Source organism: Bubalus kerabau, chromosome 9, assembly GCF_029407905.1.
Source record: "Bubalus kerabau isolate K-KA32 ecotype Philippines breed swamp buffalo chromosome 9, PCC_UOA_SB_1v2, whole genome shotgun sequence".
NCBI lineage: Eukaryota > Metazoa > Chordata > Mammalia > Artiodactyla > Bovidae > Bubalus > Bubalus kerabau.
In genome coordinates this window covers 96,728,213-96,745,766 of record NC_073632.1, presented here as the reverse complement: position 1 = coordinate 96,745,766, position 17,554 = coordinate 96,728,213, and the positions used below count along the sequence as shown (strand labels likewise).

General features: G+C 43.1%; 1 protein-coding gene across 9 annotated transcripts in view; it reads left to right on the top strand.

Annotated features, from left to right (window-relative positions):
• The window catches only part of RMND1 (required for meiotic nuclear division 1 homolog), a 34,682-nt gene that overhangs the window by 127 nt on the left and 17,001 nt on the right, over window positions 1-17,554 (top strand). For 2 of the 9 annotated variants that reach the window (XM_055535977.1, XM_055535982.1), the window contains 4 exons: window positions 3,912-3,965; window positions 5,106-5,620; window positions 12,947-13,055; window positions 15,211-15,286. In XM_055535977.1, the coding sequence (XP_055391952.1) occupies window positions 5,114-5,620; window positions 12,947-13,055; window positions 15,211-15,286 (692 nt within the window). In that variant the 5' untranslated portion in view covers window positions 3,912-3,965; window positions 5,106-5,113. Of the gene's footprint in view, window positions 1-35; window positions 433-2,907; window positions 2,978-3,083; window positions 3,178-3,911; window positions 3,966-5,105; window positions 5,621-10,361; window positions 10,485-12,946; window positions 13,056-15,210; window positions 15,287-17,554 lie in introns of those variants that run through there. The other 7 variants (XM_055535975.1, XM_055535978.1, XM_055535976.1 and 4 more) reach the window with 7 other exon arrangements.

Here is a 17,554-nt window from a genome sequence, read left to right as displayed (position 1 = left end):
AACACTTTTGAATGAGGAAACTTTATTTGGTGCCTGGCTAAGAGACAAACAATGGCCGGCTCAAGGACCCGGAGATATCTTCCGGGGACGAAGGCGGGGACAGCTGAGGGCGACGAGAGGAGCGGAATCAGGAAGCGGGCGGAAGGCGGAAGCAAGCAGGGACCGGGACGTCTCAGAGACCAGGGAGCGGCTCGGGTCGCGGCGGCACGGGTCACGTGGTCCTGCGGTCACGTGGACAGGGCGACTCACGCTCCGCTGGGGCCTGGAGCCCTGTGCGCCTGCGCAGTGCCGGGCGCTTGTTGGTACACCGGTCGGGATTGGGACTGGCTGCGGGGAGCGCGCCGGGCTGCGGTTGCTGCTCGGTCTCTTGTCTGCGGCCGAGCCGCGGAAGCTCGCGCGCCCTGCGCATCCATCTTCTCGTCCAGCCGAGAGGTTAGTGCACTGCCTTGTTCTCCGAGCTTGTATGGTCCCGCACAGCGGTGCCCGCCTTTGCTGCCCGCCGCCCTGAATGTCTTGGGTCACATGTTTCACCGGGACCGCGGAGGTCCCCTGCCTGTTACGGTGATCTTTGGTCGACTTAGTTGGAAGTAAAAAGCATTCCATCCATAACACATATGAATCCTTTTTTTGAGCCAGTGCACAGCGGTAACTGCAAAGATCATTTTGAGCAGCTTAAGGAGTTGGAAGGCATGCTCCCAGATTAGCGCCTCTTAGCCATTGAATTGTAGCCTAGTTGATACAGTTTTCTTAGTTGGTGTGTTCTTAGAAGTAGGAAATGCATCCAAGAAATTGCATATTTAGGGATGCATGTTTCTGAATATTTCATTCAGAAAATATGAGTTGCATACGTACTGTGTGCTGGGCACTCTGGTCACAGTAGACACAGCTGAACAGAAGGCAACTCTATCCTCAAGGAGCTTATATGCCACAGGAGAGAGAGACAAAAATCTTTCCTCTTCTGTTTCTTCCCGTTATAGCATTGTGACTACTTACTGTATATTTTGTAGCATCAAGACTATATATTATAGCATTGTGACTATTTATTGTATGTTAGTGGTTTACCGCATATATTATCTGTCATCCCCACTGTGATGTAAGTTTCAAAAGACAGGGATTTTTGTCTATTTGATTTTCAGCTGTGTTAGCAAATAGAACAATGTCTGGCACATGGCAGGAACTCAGTTCATAACTTGTGTGAGTTAATAAAGTAAGAACACGAAGTATTAGTAAATGATGTTAAATGCAGTGAAGAAATAGAAAGTGGAGAAAGCTAGTGCTGCTGTCCTTTTTTTTTTTTTTTTCCCTTCTTTTTAATGATTCTTTTTGCCTATGCTGGGTCTTTGTTTGGGCTCCTCAACTTCTTTTCCCTGCAGCATGTGGGATCTTAGTTCCCTTATCAGGAATCGAACCCAAGTGTTCTGTATTGCAAGATGGATTCTTAACCACTGGACCACCAGGGAAGTCTCTGGTGTGCATTTTGAATGAAGTGGTCCAGGAAGATGTCACTGCCTAGGAGGCATTTGAGCAGAGGTCTGAAGGAGGTGAGGGAATAAATAGGTTTACAGACACCTGGGAGAAGAGTATAAGGGTAGTAAGTGCACAGATCCAGATGCCAGAGTGACTGGAGCAAAAGGAGTGAGGGGGAAAAAGCTGTAGGAGACATTAGAGTCATGATAAAGGCCAGAGAAGGGAGGACCATGCAGTCCACGTTAAGGTCTTTGGCTTTTATTTCAAGTGAAGTGTGAGGCCATCATTAAACTTTACAAAGATGGAAGATAGAATCTGACTTTGTAAATTAGTAAATTTGGCTGCAATATTCAGAAGAATGTGAAGAACAGAAGCTGGGAACCCAATGTGGATGCTGTGACAGTAATCCCTGAGCAAAACAGCAGCAGGGACCAGGGTGGTGGCCAGGTTGTCGAGGACCGGTCGGAGCCAAGCCAGTGAGACTTGCTGCCGGACTGGGTATGGAGAAGGAAGAGAAGCGCCCAGGTGGCCTGCAGGTGAGGGGCCTTAGCAAATATAGGATGTATTTGCTGCTTCACGAGTCTGGGGAGACTGTGGGAAGAGTAGGATTTGCAGGAAGATTTCAGAAGCTCAGTTTTGAGCCTGTTACAGTTTTCATGCTTGTCAGAGTAGTTTAGGGATAAATATTTGCTATTTATCAGTGTGTAGGTAACTATATCAAACTGTGAGATTTGGAGGAGATCAATGGGAGCTGGGAATGGAGAGGAAATGTGGCCCAAATTCTGAGCTTTGGTGCGTTACATTCTTGGAATGGGAAACCAGCAGGAGAGACAGAGGTGCACCCGGTGAGGATGAAAAGTGGCGAGTGAGGTAGGGGGTGGAGTGGTCCGCTGTATCCCATGTTGCTGGTCAGTGAGGGAAAACGAAGGCTGAGAAGTCTGATGCAGAGGTCATTGCTGGCCTTGACAAATGGGTTTTGGGAAAGTGTTAGCAATGAAAGCCTGATTGGAGCGGGTTCAGGGATATCAGAGAAGAGGCAATGAAGACAGGGAATAAAACTGCTTTTTTAAAGATATTTTAAAAGGGGCAGGTTCTGCCTCCCAAATACCACAGGGACTCATCCTTGTCCTCATCCTTTTAAAGGGAGATAACATATATGCAGTGATTTCAGTGTCTCCTTTGGAATTAGAAAGGCCAGGGACTTGCTTCCAGCTCTGCGTTGCTGACTATAAGCAGTCCGCCCCAGTAAGCCTCCGTTTCCCCTGTGAAGTACCTCACAGGATTGTTGTGAGGTGAAGCAGAGGATTTGCTGGGTACCAAGTACTCAGGCAGCAGTGTCTTAGTCTCTGTCAGTTCCTCCTCTACATTTTAACTGCAATTATGTTTCTTAGATGTGTATCTGACTGTGTGCATCTTTCGTGAAAAGCTCTGCCTTCTCCCTGGTGGTGGAAGCTCGTTAGCATCAGTACTCAGGATCCAGCCGCTTCTGCCTCCCCTGGAGCTGCACGCTGTTTGTCAAGTGAACTGTGTACCTGGTGGGGGTGGAGGGTGGTGACTTGTTGATCCCTCTGCCCTTTTGAAACCCAGTTCAAATGTCACCTCTGATAAGCCCCATCCACCCACAGCCAGAGGTTCCTTTCTCTGCACCTGAGAGCAATTGATAGGTAACTCTGTTATGTACTCATCACAGTATACTTCCCCCACTAAAGGGTGAGTACTGAGATTGTTGTTACATATCTGTATTTCCAGCCCCTAGCATGTTACTTTGTTAAACAGTTGTTATTGATTTCCTACCACTGCTGCTGCTAAGTCGCTTCAGTCTGTCGGACTCTGTGTGGCCCCATAGACTACTACAAGCTTACTCTTTTTTTACCTGCTATGGGATCTTAGTTCCCCAACTAGGGATCCAACCTGTGCCCCTTTCCACTGAAGTGTGGAGTCTTAACCACTGGATGGCCAGGGAAGTCCCTCCAGGCTTACTTTTAAAGAACAAATGTTTTAAACTGTGTAAATAAAAGGGGAGATTATTTATGTACAGTATTTCTATTGGGTGTGTGTGTATGTGTGTCTCACAACCTTTAGTTCTACTGCCATGCCCAGCCCCACCCTGAAAAGCATGTTCCCCTTCAAGAATCAGCTTGAATCTTTCTGGGAACCTTTCCTGACTCTACGTGTAGACTTAGGAGCCTTCTATTGTAGTTCTTTGGTGGGGCCTAGGGCTGCTCCACTCAGTTATAATGAGGCGTTTGCACAGTTCCCTGACCAGGAATCAAACCCATGCCTTCTGCAGTGGCAGGGCAGTCTTAACCACTGGACAGCCAGGAAAATCCCTGAATACATTTTGAATAAAGGGGTTTAGAAGTACTAGTTTCATTTTAAATAGTTGATATGCTAGTAAAGTAAATGAAGAGATCCTCATTACTCTTTTTTTTTTTTTTTTTGAGGTCCTTTTCATGTCCTTGTAACCCTCCAGAAAGAAGGCCAGAAGTTGACTACAGGTGATGGAAACATTAAAATTTATTTTTTTAACCTTTCAGTAGGCTTCAGTTGGAGAAGGAAATCGCAACCCACTCCAGTATTCTTGCCTGGAGAATCCCATGGACAGAGGAGCCTGGCAGGCTATAGTCCGTGGGGTCACAAAGAGTCGGACACGGCTGAGTGACTAACAACAACACACTTCAGTAGGATGTATCTGTTTTGCAAATTGCTTTACAGAAATATACCTGTTACCCAGGAAAACATTATGTGTGTTTTTTTAATTAATTTATTTTTTAATTGAAGGATAATTGCTTTACAGAATTTTGTTGTTTTCTGTCAAACATCAACATGAATCAACCATAGATGTACATATGTCCCCTCCCTCTTGAACCTCCCTCCCGCCTCCGGCCCCATCCCACCCCTCTAGGTTGATACACAGCCCTTGTTTGAGTTTCCTGAGTCATACAGCAAATTCCCATTGGCTGTCTATTTCACATATGGTAATGTAAGTTTCTGTGTTACTCTCTCCACACATCTCACCCTCTCTCGCCTCCCCTCCCCCCATGTCCATAGGTCTGTTCTCTATGTCTGTTTTTCCATTGCTGCTGCTGCTAAGTCACTTCAGTCATGTCCAACTCTGTGTGACCCCATAGATGGCAGCCCACCAGGCTCCCCCGTCCCTGGGATTCTCCAGGCAAGAACACTGGAGTGGGTTGTCATTTCCTTCTCCAATGCATGAAAGTGAAAAGTGAAAGGGAAGTCGCTCAGTCGTGTCCGACTCTTAGCAACCCCATGGACTGCAGCCTACCAGGCTCCTCTGTCCATGGGATTTGCCAAGCAAGAGTACTGGAGTGGGGTGCCATTGCCTTCTCCATTGCTGCCCTGCAAATAAATTCATCAGTACCATCTTTCTAGATTCCATATATATATATATGTTAGTATATGATATTTATCTTTCTCTTTCTGGCTTACTTCACTCTGTATAATAGGCTCTAGATTGATCCACCTCATTAGAACTGATTCAAATGCCTTTTTATGGCTGAGTAATAGTCCATTGTGTATATATACCACAACTTCTTTATCCATTCATCTTGTATGTATTTTTTTAAGTTGTTTTTTTTTTATTTTCTCAACTTGAACTTTGAATTCTTGTCTTTTAGCTTGGGTTATGGTAATGTCAGCCAGACTTCTCAGAGCCCTGGCTGGATCTCGCCATATTTTGTCAAAAGCATGTCAGTGCCAAAGACTTATTCATCAAATGTTAAAACCACTTAAGGAATTTGAGACTGCAGCACGCACAGCCCTGACAAGAAATCAGAACTTGGATTTGTTCTTTCCTGATGCAGCAACTGGTGGTTTGAATAAGTCTCAGATCCTGCGGATGAACCAGAAAATATCAAATACAAATGTACTCCCTCCATTCAACACTGCGTGTTGCCAAGATGGAAAAGCTCACCTTCCAACCAGGAACTCTGTCAGTACTCACAGGAAAGTGACTCACAAACCAAATCTGCTAGGTTCTAAGTGGTTTATAAAAATATTAAAGAGACATTCCTCATCTGTGTCCACGGAAACAGTTTCTAAACAAGACTTTCCGCAAATCAAGAGACCACTGAAAGCTTCGAGGACCAGGCAGCCGTCTAGGACCAATCTTCCAGTTCTGCCTGTGAACGAGGTAAAAACACGGGTGGTGGTAGCGCCTCTGTTCTCTGATGGTCTCCCTGAACCCCTGTGTGTCCCAGCTCGGCCTCCCTGCCAGCATAGGAGAGCACCTGCTCAATGCTGCTTTCAGGGTCTTTGAAGCTTAGTAGCACAACCTATTGGAGAAGTCGATGGCACCCCACTCCAGTACTCTTGCCTGGAAAATCCCATGGACAGAGAAGCCTGGTAGGCTGCAGTCCATGAGGTTGCTAAGAGTTGGATACGACTGAGCGACTTTACTTTCACTTTTCACTTTCATGCATTGGAAAAGGAAATGGCAACCCACTCCAGTGTTCTTGCCTGGAGAATCCCAGGGACGGGGGAACCTGGTGGGCTTCTGTCGGTGGGGTCACACAGTCAGACATGACTGAAGTGACTTAGCAGCAGCAGCACAACCTGTTACCTCCAAAAGGAATCAGCATCGTAATTGGAGGAATTAGTGGTAGATATAAAGGGCTTCCCAGGTGGCTCAGTGGTGAAGAACCCACCTGCCAATGCAGGCGACACGGGTTTGATCCCTGGGTTGGGACAGTTCTTGGAGGAGGAAATGGCAGCCCACTCCAGCATTCTTGCCTGGCAAATCCCATGGACCGAGAAACGTGGCAGGCTACAGTCCATGGGGTCACAAAGAGTTGGACGTGACTGAGCAGCTGAGCACGCACTCACCATATGTATAAAGGCAAAATAGAGGCAATTAAATATAAAAAATGTAGTTTATAAAAGGATTAGTTAGTGGCCTAAGGAAATTTTGGAAAAGATTAGTATTAAGTTCACTTTAGGAATAGTGCTATTAAAAAGCCCCCACTTAAAAAAAAAAAGTCAAACTGTAGAAATTCTATATTAAGTTTAAGAAAAAAATTTTAAGTTAACTGTGTAGACAGGTAAGCACTTCTAAGCTGATGATGACTGCGTGGGAGCAGGTGGCAAAGGACGTGGCAAGTTAGAATTGAAAAAGCAGAGTCAAGGTCTTTGCTTTTTATCCTTTGAAGGTTGAAGGGGGTCCCTGTTATGAGGTTTATGGGAATTTCTCTACAATTTGCTTTTCCCCACTAAATGGTAAATATTTAAGGTGAAGATCAAGCCCTTCATTAACCTGTGTATCTTGCATGATACTTAAAACTATTCCTGATACTTAATAAATGTTTATTAAACTGAAAAGGATGGAAGAGAAGCAAAGGAATCTTAGCTGTCTGTAGTCATCAACATTAAAAATAGGAGTGTCGAATATTTAAAATTTAATGAGACATTCTGAATCTATCAGAAAACAGATTAGGGTCGAAACAGGTTAAAATTTCGATTTTGAGAAGTAGACCTTGAGCATTTAATTTGGTGGGTTTTTTTGTGTTTTTTTTTGTGTTTTTTTTTTTACTGTGAGGTTGACTTCCTTTAAAAATGTGTACAGGCCTTCTTGTCATATCCTCAGGTTGTAGAGTTAGGGGCTGATTAGTGTTAGTCACTGAGTCGTGTCTGACTCTTCGTGACTCTGAGGACTGTAGCCCGCCAGGCTCCTCTGTCCATAGCCTAGCCCAGGCAAGGATACTGGAGTGGGTTGCCATTCCCTTTGACATGGGATCTTCCTGACCCAGGGATGGAATCTGGTGTCCTACATTGCAACTTCTTTACCATCTGAGCCACCAGAGCTCGTAAATGATTTTTATTTTGGATTCTAGCTTTGTTTACATTATTGTTTTGTTTCTTTCAAACCCAGGATATAAAGGGTGGGAGTTTGGGATTCATTATACTCTCACCCTTTTCTTTGTAGCTCTTGAGTTTTTAATTACATTGTTTCACTATGTGATCATCTGGGAAATTTAGCGTGTAAGTAACTGAAAGAAAATTAAGTGTAGAAACCTGAATTATAGCAGATCAAAAAAGGAGGATCAAGTCCCTTTTTTCTTTTGTTATATCTGGCAACCCAGAGCAGGATCAAGTGTCGAATGAAAGAAAGTCTGGCAGAGTCAGAGATGTCACTTTTTTTTTTTTAATATTTGTTGGTTGTAAATTATCAAAGAGACATGATTTCTTTGGGTTGTCCATGGACTTGAAAGCAATTTTCCTAAATTCCGTTTTTTATTTTTCTTTAGAATTTTTTTTTTTTCTGTTTCCAGGAAAGGATTTGAAGTAGATTTTCAAAATTTAGTGCTTCCATTGAGGTAATAAAAGCATTACATTTAAAACAGAGCAAGCAGCTGACATGAACAGAGAAAGAGATATTATCAGATACCTGATATGCATAATCCAGTTGAATGTTTAGTTCTGAGAAGCCCAGTGATTAAGGAAAAAGCAGGAATCCTCCTGGGTTGTACATTTCATGTTGTCTAACAAGAGAAAAAGAAAAACATAAGAATGTCTTGCGAGAAATAACTTTTTTTCCATCACCAAATTTAAGGCATCATTTGTTTCCCGGGCCCTGACGTAGGACATGTTACATAATGTAGTAGCTGTGACTTCAGTTTGAGTTTTGCAAAAACAGAAACAGTATGTTGTTTCTCTGGAAGCACAGGAAAATAATAGAAAATCTTTTCTAAGAGGTTTTCTGAAGTGATCTGAGGGACTGTGATTTTGGAGCATTATTTTCTAATGATTTTAAAGGTGAACATAAACCATAGGTAATAGACGCCCAGGGCTGCAGACTAGCTTTTGTCTGCCCCGAGTATTTGTCTGCCCCGAGTAGTGGGCCCCTCCATTTTCTCGTGGGCATCACGGGGCTGGCCAGTCCCCTGTGGTGGTGGAGCCCTTACCTGCACTCTGGACTGAGTCAGGAAAGGACTCTACTTTGTACCAGAAAGAGACACGCTTTGTCTCGTTCCCCACGCGTGTACCTGAACTCACCCTCTACCCGCGGCCGCACGCAAGCACCTGAAACGGACTGCATGAGCCTACTTACTTACCTTCTATGTCGGCGTCAGCGCTTCACCTGGTCCCATTTGCAGAGATCCTGCCCTGTTAAGAGATTCAGCCTACATCCCATTGGCTCATCATTTATCATGACAGGGACAGTGCTCCTGGGTGGTCTGTCCTGTTTTGGAGGAGGACGATGCTTGAGGGTGAGGGCCTCCCTGAGCGGCGTGGACGCTGGCTGAGGGGGGACACCCAGTGGTGGCCTTCAGGCTAGCACCGCAGTGTGTTGTGAGATTAACTAGTGGGTGGTTAGTAGTTATTTTTCCCCACTTCGGTTTGCTTGTGTAATGAAATAGAATCAATGCGTCACTCACGATCAAGGTACACACAGTTCTGTGATGTGTTCGTGTCAGTTATTGGTGTGGGTGCCTGTGTATGGTGTGTATGTGAAAGGGCTTCTTTGGGTTGTACAACTCACCATGGGTTGTAGTCAAAAAGCTTAAAAGCTGAAGCCTTATACTGTGCTGTGCTGTGCTTAGTTGCTCAGGCATGTCTGACTCTTTGCAAGGCTATGGACTGTGGCCTGCCAGGCTCCTCTGTCCATGGGGATTCTCCAGGCAAAGATACTGGAGGGGGTTGCCATGCCCTCCTCCAGGGGATCTTCCCAACCCAGGGATCGGAATCAGGTCTCCCGCTTTGCAGGCAGATTCTTTACCATCTGAGCCACCAGAGAAGGCCATAAGAAGCTTTATAGTAGTAATGTAAAATATATCCGTTTTATAACTTTGACCTGTAATCTGTACTTGATCTTAGCCAAAAGGCTGCGAAGCGATCACCTATAATCTGTATATAACAGGAAAACGTACATTTTTTACCCCCTAGTAACATAGAAGTAAGATTACCAAAGAAAAAAAACCTTAATTTTTTTTCAGTAAAAGAACGTGAATAAAAATAAACTTTCTTTTTCAAGAAAAGTATTCCGTCAGAGTGTGTGATATTCTAAAACAAGAATCATATATAAATTTCTAGCCCCATCTGCTGGAATATGTTTTCTGTGACCAGAAGAATGAAACACTAGACACACAGTGGTTTTCTTGGCTTTGGTTTGGTTTTTGTTTGTTTAACATTTTAAAATAGAAAGGCTTAAATTTAAGTCATAAATCCAAGAACAATTTTAGGTTGGTTTGACACATTTATTTAAGAACAAGTTGTTGGTCCCCATCCTAGAACCTGGAGTTTGCTATACGTTAGTATTTGTATTTGATGCCCCAAAAAGAATGGTTTATTATTTTAAAAAATCCAGAAAAAGACATGTCTGAAAGTGAAAACTTCTGGCAGAGTAAAAGCATCTTTAAATGATGGGGGTGGTTAACGTGGAGATGACACATACTCTTTCCCTTTACCAAATGGATTTAAATACAGTCTTGAAATCAAAAAGCAAAGGAAATAAAACTCCCCAAAGATAGGTCTAACAGGTCAAATTGGTAAACCTTGTGAATCATTTATTCATAGAAGATTCGTAACTTAAACCGACTCAAGTCCCAGATGTTTAAGGAGGATACAGAAAGTAGCGTGGCGAGCCATAGAGGTTACGTAATGTTAGCTGAGCCATAGGCTGCGTGACACTGGCTGGAACTTTGAGCCAAACTAAATAGGAGATGGCGAGAGAAGGGAAGGTGACCATCTTCAGCAAATCTGCAAAGATCCTTGGAATGACTAAGTAAAAACAGACTGTGTTTAAAAATTTATAACCTGACTCTTTGGAGCTCAGCACATATTTTCTCATGGAAGTAGTGACTGAGTGCTTTGACTTATGCCATTTTTGAGAATGTAAAACAGTGTAAGTTTTTTTTTTTCTTCTTCTGTTTTTTTAGCACAGATGGGCCTGATCAAAAACAAACGTGATGGCGAAGCAGGCGAGAGACAGGAGGGAGTGGGAGGGACAGTGTCAACCGAAGAACCCGGGCCCCTCCTCGACCCTGGTCAGTTACTGCCAGGTGCGAAAGATGCTAGAAGTCTGGATGTTGTGTCAAATGGCAACTTGTTGTTGATAATTTGTTGAGACCTTGAACACACTATGTGGGTGACTCTTAAGTTGGATAGTTCTCCCCAGCTGCCAGCATAAGGCTCTGATGCTAGAGACAGCCAGCCAGTGCCATTTCCAGTACAGTAATGGAAAGACCCTCCACTGGACTAGCTGGTGATCTTCTCCTTATCTCCTGTCTCCTCCTTCATGCGTCCTGCTCTTCCCACTGCAGCCTAAACTAAGCACATCAGCTCTAGCGGCCCAAGAAGGAACTCTGACGTCAACTGGATGCCCTGGGATTTTGTGTAGCAACCTTTTGAAGTTTGTCAGGTTTTGCAGAGTAGAGCTTGCCTGCTGTGGCCTTTCCTGAGGCCTCTTACCTGGGGGGATTCCTTTCTTTCAGTCACCTTAATCTCATATCCTGCCAGCTCCTCTTAACTCCACAGAGCCTTAAAAGAACAACTAGTGCCCGCCGTTCTAAATCTTAAGCACAGAACCTGTGTCTGGACTCCAGTAAGCAGCTTTCATCTGACCGTACGAATGCGTGTGTTTTTGTCACGGTGCCTTCTTACGTCTGTAATGACTGGGAATCAGGCTCATCAGATACGTGCAACTGGAGGGTCCCACATCCATATATCTCACATTTGGCAACAATTTCAGCTTTTTTTCCCTAACTGAGTGAAAATCAATAAGAACACTGTTTTTCTTCTGAGTGGATAGTTTACTGATTTTAGGTTTTTCAGGTCCTCCATGTATTCTTCTGGTGCTTTTTAAACCACACGTTAGAACAGATGGAAGAGGCAAAGCAGAGTGAAGTCATTTCTTGAGAAGGGGCCAGGAGTTAGGTAACAAAAGTAGGAGGAAGGAAGGAATGTATGTGCTACTTTTCTTAAATTGCATACTAGGAATGTAACAGAAAGGGAAAGAAATTAGGAGCCAAGATGAGTAAATCTTAGGAATAAATTTTGATGTAATGACTCATAAAACTCTTTTGACCAACACTGGGCCAAAGCACCATATGTACCAAAGACAGTAGACTCACTAATGTTCTGACAGGTGGATACTAAAATATAAAATTATGAACAAATGAAAATCCAGATGTAAACTACTTGATAGACTTTTTAACCCCCTTGCATTTTGATGCTTTAAGCATATATGTCCCCGGTGGCTCAGACAGTAAAGAATCTGCCTGCGATGTAGAAGCCCCGAGTTCTATCCCTGGATCAGGAAGATCCCCAGAGAAGCGAATGGCAACCCACTACAGTATTCTTGCCTGGAGAATCCCATGGACAGAGGAACCTGACGGGGCTATAGCCCATGAGGTGGCAAAGAGCTGGACACAGTTAAGTGACTAACACAAACGTGTATATCTGTGCTCTAATTACAGCTGTAACAAATGTTGAACATTTGTGCTTGTCATGGTTCTGAGCAGTTGACATTCATCAGCTTGTGTAAACTTCACAACAACCTTGTTACTCTGATTTTTTTTTTTTTTTAATGAATCTAATTCTGTGCCTGACCTCTTAGCACCTCTACCTCTGCCCGTAGCTTTTGAATTTTATTGACCACATTCAATGGTGAGGAATTTATTTTACATTCTATGTAGTGACCCAGCATACCTACATAGACATATATGTGAAAGAAAACATCATAAAAGTTACCCTGACTATGAATTATGGACTCTAATATTTTCTATTTCATTCTATTTTTTTTTAAGCAGGTTTGGGCCAACTAAATCAACATCAGGAGTCACTGATAGCTTGTGACCTACAGATGGACAAAAACACTGTGTGCTGGGCCATATGCTTGCCATGCGTGTACTGTACAGACACAACATAAATACCTACATGTACACACAAGTGAGAATCCTAGTGCAGAAGCCAAAGCACTCACCTCCAAACCTGCATTCATTCTCAGATTTGGAGAACTTTCAACCAGAGTGAAGTTAACCAGAGCAAAAACATCTGTAATTCCTTTGTAGAAACAGACTAATCTCTGCCTGTTCAAGGCTAGTGGCAGATTACCAAATGACCTCAAATAATAATGCTGCTGGGAGCAAGAGCCATGGAAACTCAAGGTTGGACAGACTTTAAATAGCATTTCATCCCGGCGCCCATAGAATCCCTTAATCCTCTCTCTATCTTTTGTTCAGTCTGCGCTTGAAGCACAACCGGTGGGGTTGGTTCCATTTTCATCTAGGCCATTTCATCTTTTTGACTAGCAGGAGAAAGTTCTTGCATAGGTTGAGCTGAAATCTGCCTCCCTGTGATGTCTTGTTCTCCGTCTTTCTCACATCCCTTGTCCGAATCTTTGAGATGCTTGGAGAAAAGGCTCGCCTGCCAGCTTTGCAGCACAGAGTCCTCCTCCCTGTAGCGTGACAGCCCTGTCAGGCGCCTCTTAGTAACCCATGTCATGCTCCTCTCCCTGGTGCAGGACCTGATGCAATGCACTGCGTTTGCAACCGCAGATGAGTACCATCTTGGAAGCCTCTCTCAAGATCTGACGTCCCATGGATACGTTGAAGTGACAAGCTTGCCTCGAGGTACATCTCCTTGAACCAGGGGCCAAGTATGTTAAAATGTATTAGAAAGTAATTTTCCTATGATAACTGTCTGAAATACATGTTTGTTTAGGTTTCATTTTCATTTTAAACAACAGTATCATAAAAGGGGTGTTAAATCTCTTTATGCAGATGACAAAGATAAGATTAAAATCAGTATGGTTTATTCAGCTTTATTTATAGAATCAGTCTTATTTGGGGTGATCAAAGGCCATGCCACTTCATTTCTGTCACATTTAAAAGTTATTAGTATTACAGAAGAACCATAAAATTAATAGAAATATTTAAAACTAACAGAATTAGTTAAAAGATAAACACAATATTTAAAAGGAGAATTAAACTGAGGGTTGTAGGGTAGTGTGAGGAACACTTTGAGAAATACATGAAAAAATAAGTGACTTGGAACACTTTGGAAAATTCATGAATTGACCTCAAAGTAGCAAAAATAGTAGGTGGAAAACCTCGCTGCTACAGAGAAAATTTTTGAAAGTCACTGCCTGTAAGAAACAGTTGAAATGTCATGGTGCTCTTTGGCCTTGATGATCTGACCAGACTATTTGGTGGCAGAAAGAAATATAACTGACTTAGAAAAACAGCTGTGTCCAGGGCCCCCGAGATGAAAACTTGCCCTGGGGTCTTCTTGGCTGATTGCAGAGGCTGTCAGCAGTGAGGTCTTGTGCCTCACAGACTTGGCTTCTCACACCATGCCCTGGATCTTGCCGGTTTCATTTGTGGTGTTCTCCACTGTACGTGCGAACCTTGCCCTCCCTCCATCGATGTAGTATCAGTACTCAGGGAAGTGTGAGTGCGCCGAAGTTTAGGATTTGGTCTCCACCTGAATCCTCCATTCCCCGACCTCGATCAGGAACTCTAAAGATTTGAGGATCCTAAGTTTAGGCCAAGAAATTAGACAGCAATTTGCATATTAATATTAGTATGTTTATTAATTGATAGATTAATGTGTTACTTATCATTTATGATAGAATATTTATTTATAGTAAATACTACTAAAATAATATACAAAGTAACTACTTATGGGTGAATATTTATATATGTATATATTTATATTTAAAATGTTAAAATATTTTAATAGCTACCGATGACTGCTGGGGTGGTTCTTGTGATTGACTTTGAAATCAGATGTGTTTTAAAATGGCAGGTGTCTTTGTCTCTGTGTGTTTTCTATTTTCCACACTTTCTACAATATAATTTAAAATTCAGCAAAATTTTGAGCAATTTGAGAATATTAAAACTATATTATTAATAAAATTATAAAGGAAGAGAATATATTGGTCCTCAACTTTTATTTCCAATTATTTATAAAAAGTTTAATTCTTTTTAAATTGAAGTACAGTTGATTTCCAGTGTGTTAATTTCAGCTGCAGAGCAAAGTGATTCCATTTTATATTCTTTTTCTATTATGGTTTATCTTAGGATATTGGACATAGTTCCCTGTGTTATTTGGTAGGACCTTGTTCTTTATTCCTTCTGTATAGAATAGTTTGCATCTGCTAACCCCAGGCTCCCAATCCATCCCTCCTTCACCCCACTCCCAAATTCTTGAACCATAGTCGTACTGGAGCTGACACTTTAATAATTATCAACTGGACTAGTGATTACTGAATCAAAATGGGCAAGAATGAGTTTTAAATAGCTCTAATAATAGTGTCGGAGAAGGCAATGGCACCCCACTGCAGTACTCTTGCCTGGAAAATCCCATGGATACAGGAGCCTGGAAGGCTGCTGTGGGTTGGACACGACTGAGCGACCTCACCTTCACTTTTCACTCTCATGCATTGGAGAAGGAAATGGCAACCCACTGCAGTGTTCTTGCCTGGAGAATCCCAGGGACGGGGGAGCCTGGTGAGCTGCCGTCTATGGGGTCGCACAGTCGGACACGACTGAAGGGACTTAGCAGCAATAATAGTGTCACAGGTTGTTGAATATTTTGTTCAAGTAATTTCCTGTGGTCTTCTCATTTTATCATGTTAAATACTTTCAGAAACCTTAGTAGAAAGTGTGACTGTGTTGCAGAGCACTTCATGGTGTGTGGAGAAATGATCACAAGCACTTTGTTGAAGGTGACCCTGAAACCAGGTGTCACCTTGTGACATAGCTTTTTGCTCTTTTATCACAGATGCAGCAAACATTCTGGTGATGGGTGTGGAAAATTCTGCAAAAGAAGGTGATCCTGGTACAATATTCTTCTTCAGGTAAGACAGGAGAGCAACCGCAGTGGGAGGTGGGCTGTGTGGCCAGGTAATGTGGTCCTTAAAGATGCAGGTATACCTCATCTCTTAGCAGTAAATGTGTTCAGGATTTGTGATTAAAATTTATCCTTTGGCTGTTATTTGAGTAGGAGAGTTTGTTAGTTTTAGGCATCTGCTGGTAAATCCTCTTATAAAGCAAAGAATTCCCCACCCTGCCCCAGGGAAGATATCAGGGGTTTTTCATTCCTTGTGTTCTAAGTTAACTTTCAGCATGTCATCTTTGTATCATCTGTGCACGTCATTTATACCATGCATGATTCATGACAGTAAAGGGTGCACTTAACATGTTATCAGAAGAGAGCCTTGGACAAGGCTAAAGCAGGAACCACTGTTGGAAATAATGGAGCTCTGCAGGATGCAGGGATGGAGGGAACCGATGGCCTCCCCCACGTTCTGGCCTGCCTGAGAGCAAGAGGCTGAAGGAGGCTCAGGTTGAGGTCATCAACAGAGGCCCACTCGGGTAACTTGGAGTGTGCTTATCTTTATATATAAATCTGGGTTTTCATTTACTGAGAACATGTAAGCATGGTGTTTCCCATTCAGCTTCAGGGCTCCTTCTCACGTATACATGCTACCTGCCCTGCTGTCTTTTCTTCCTTGCCATTTTCTTCCTTTTCTTTCTTCTTCCTCTGAAACTCTTCAGCTAAAGTTTTAGACCACCTTACCTCTCCAGAGACTTCAGCCTGGGACCCTGCCTCACATACATGCATTCCTTTTCTCTAAAGGTTGTTTTAACACCAAATACTCTGGAGCAGCTGAGTAGGCATGGTGATGATAGTAGAAACCATTTAAAATCATCTCATGTTATCCTCGCAACACTTGAAGAGGGTCTTCCCCCACCCCCCCATTTTGCAGCTGAGGAAACCAAGGGTCAGAGGGATTGAAGTGAATTACCCACAGTCAAGGGACTGATAAGTGGCAGGACAGAAATACATGGAGCATCCATAAAAATACAGACTTTGGTGAAGTTTCTTTGGTCTTAGTTCTTACAATTGCTGATAACTGGCAGCCCTGTCTTTGTGTCTGTGGGTGATTCATAATTGGGTTCAGCATTTAGTCTGAGTAGAATCACATCCGTTTGACTCGAGTGAGGAATTTGGATTTCTGAGGCACCCTAGGTCAATGCCATCCAGTAGAAATACAATGCAGGCCACAAGTGCAAGCCATGTACATAATGATACATTTTTTAATAGCCTCATCTTTAATTAAAAAAAATAAGATGAGTTTAATTTTGAATAGCACTAATAAGAACATCATATATTACCTAAAATTAATTTTACTGGTGCATTTTATATAATCCAGCATATTGAAACTATTATCATTTCTACATATAACCAGTCCACAATTGATGAGATTTATATTCTCCTTTTCTTACCAAGTCTGTGAAACCTGGCACGTGTTTTCCACTTACTGCAGCTCTCAGTTTGGACCAGGCCTGTGTGAGGTGCCTGTTAGTTACACGTGGTCACACAGGGCTTGAGCCCCATACCCTGCAGTTCCTGCGACCTCTCGTCTGCCTGGAGGCGCTTCTCCGAGCTAGTGCTCTGGCTGCTTCAGTACCTTCTCCAGTCAGCGTCCTGAGACCCTACCCTGGCCTTTTGCCACAGCTCACTCACTGCCTTGTCTCACTGCCTGACTTCTTACCCCACCACCAGTCTGTCTGTCTGCATCTCTGTAGGCAGGATAATTTGACAGTAGGTAATTCTGATCACTACACTACCCTGCTTAAAATTCCACAGGATTTGACCAAACTCCTGATCACAGCAGGAAGTTCCTTCCAGGGTTGTCTCTTACCACCTTTGTCTCTACCCGCCCTCATCCACAGCCACTCACACCACTAGCTCTTTTTTCTGCGACATCGCATTCCTGCCTCACACCTTCTCCCGGAGCTGGGGTGTTTCCTCTGCTGTATCTCCTCCTCTCATTTTCTCGTTCAGCTTTGCTAGTCTTGTACGAACGGTGTCCCTCCAGTGTGCACCCACGTAGATCCTTCAACTCTTAGAACTCAGATTGCCAAGAAGTTCTTTGTATTGGGTTGGCCAAGAAGTTCTTTGGGGTTTTTCCATAAGGTGTTACTGATGTATATGTCTGGCCGAGTCCCTTTGCTGTCCACCTGAAACTGTTCCAGCATTGTTTGTTAATCGGCTATACCCCAATACAAAATAAAGAATTTAGAATTTTTTTAAAAAATTGAATCAGGTTATGAAACAA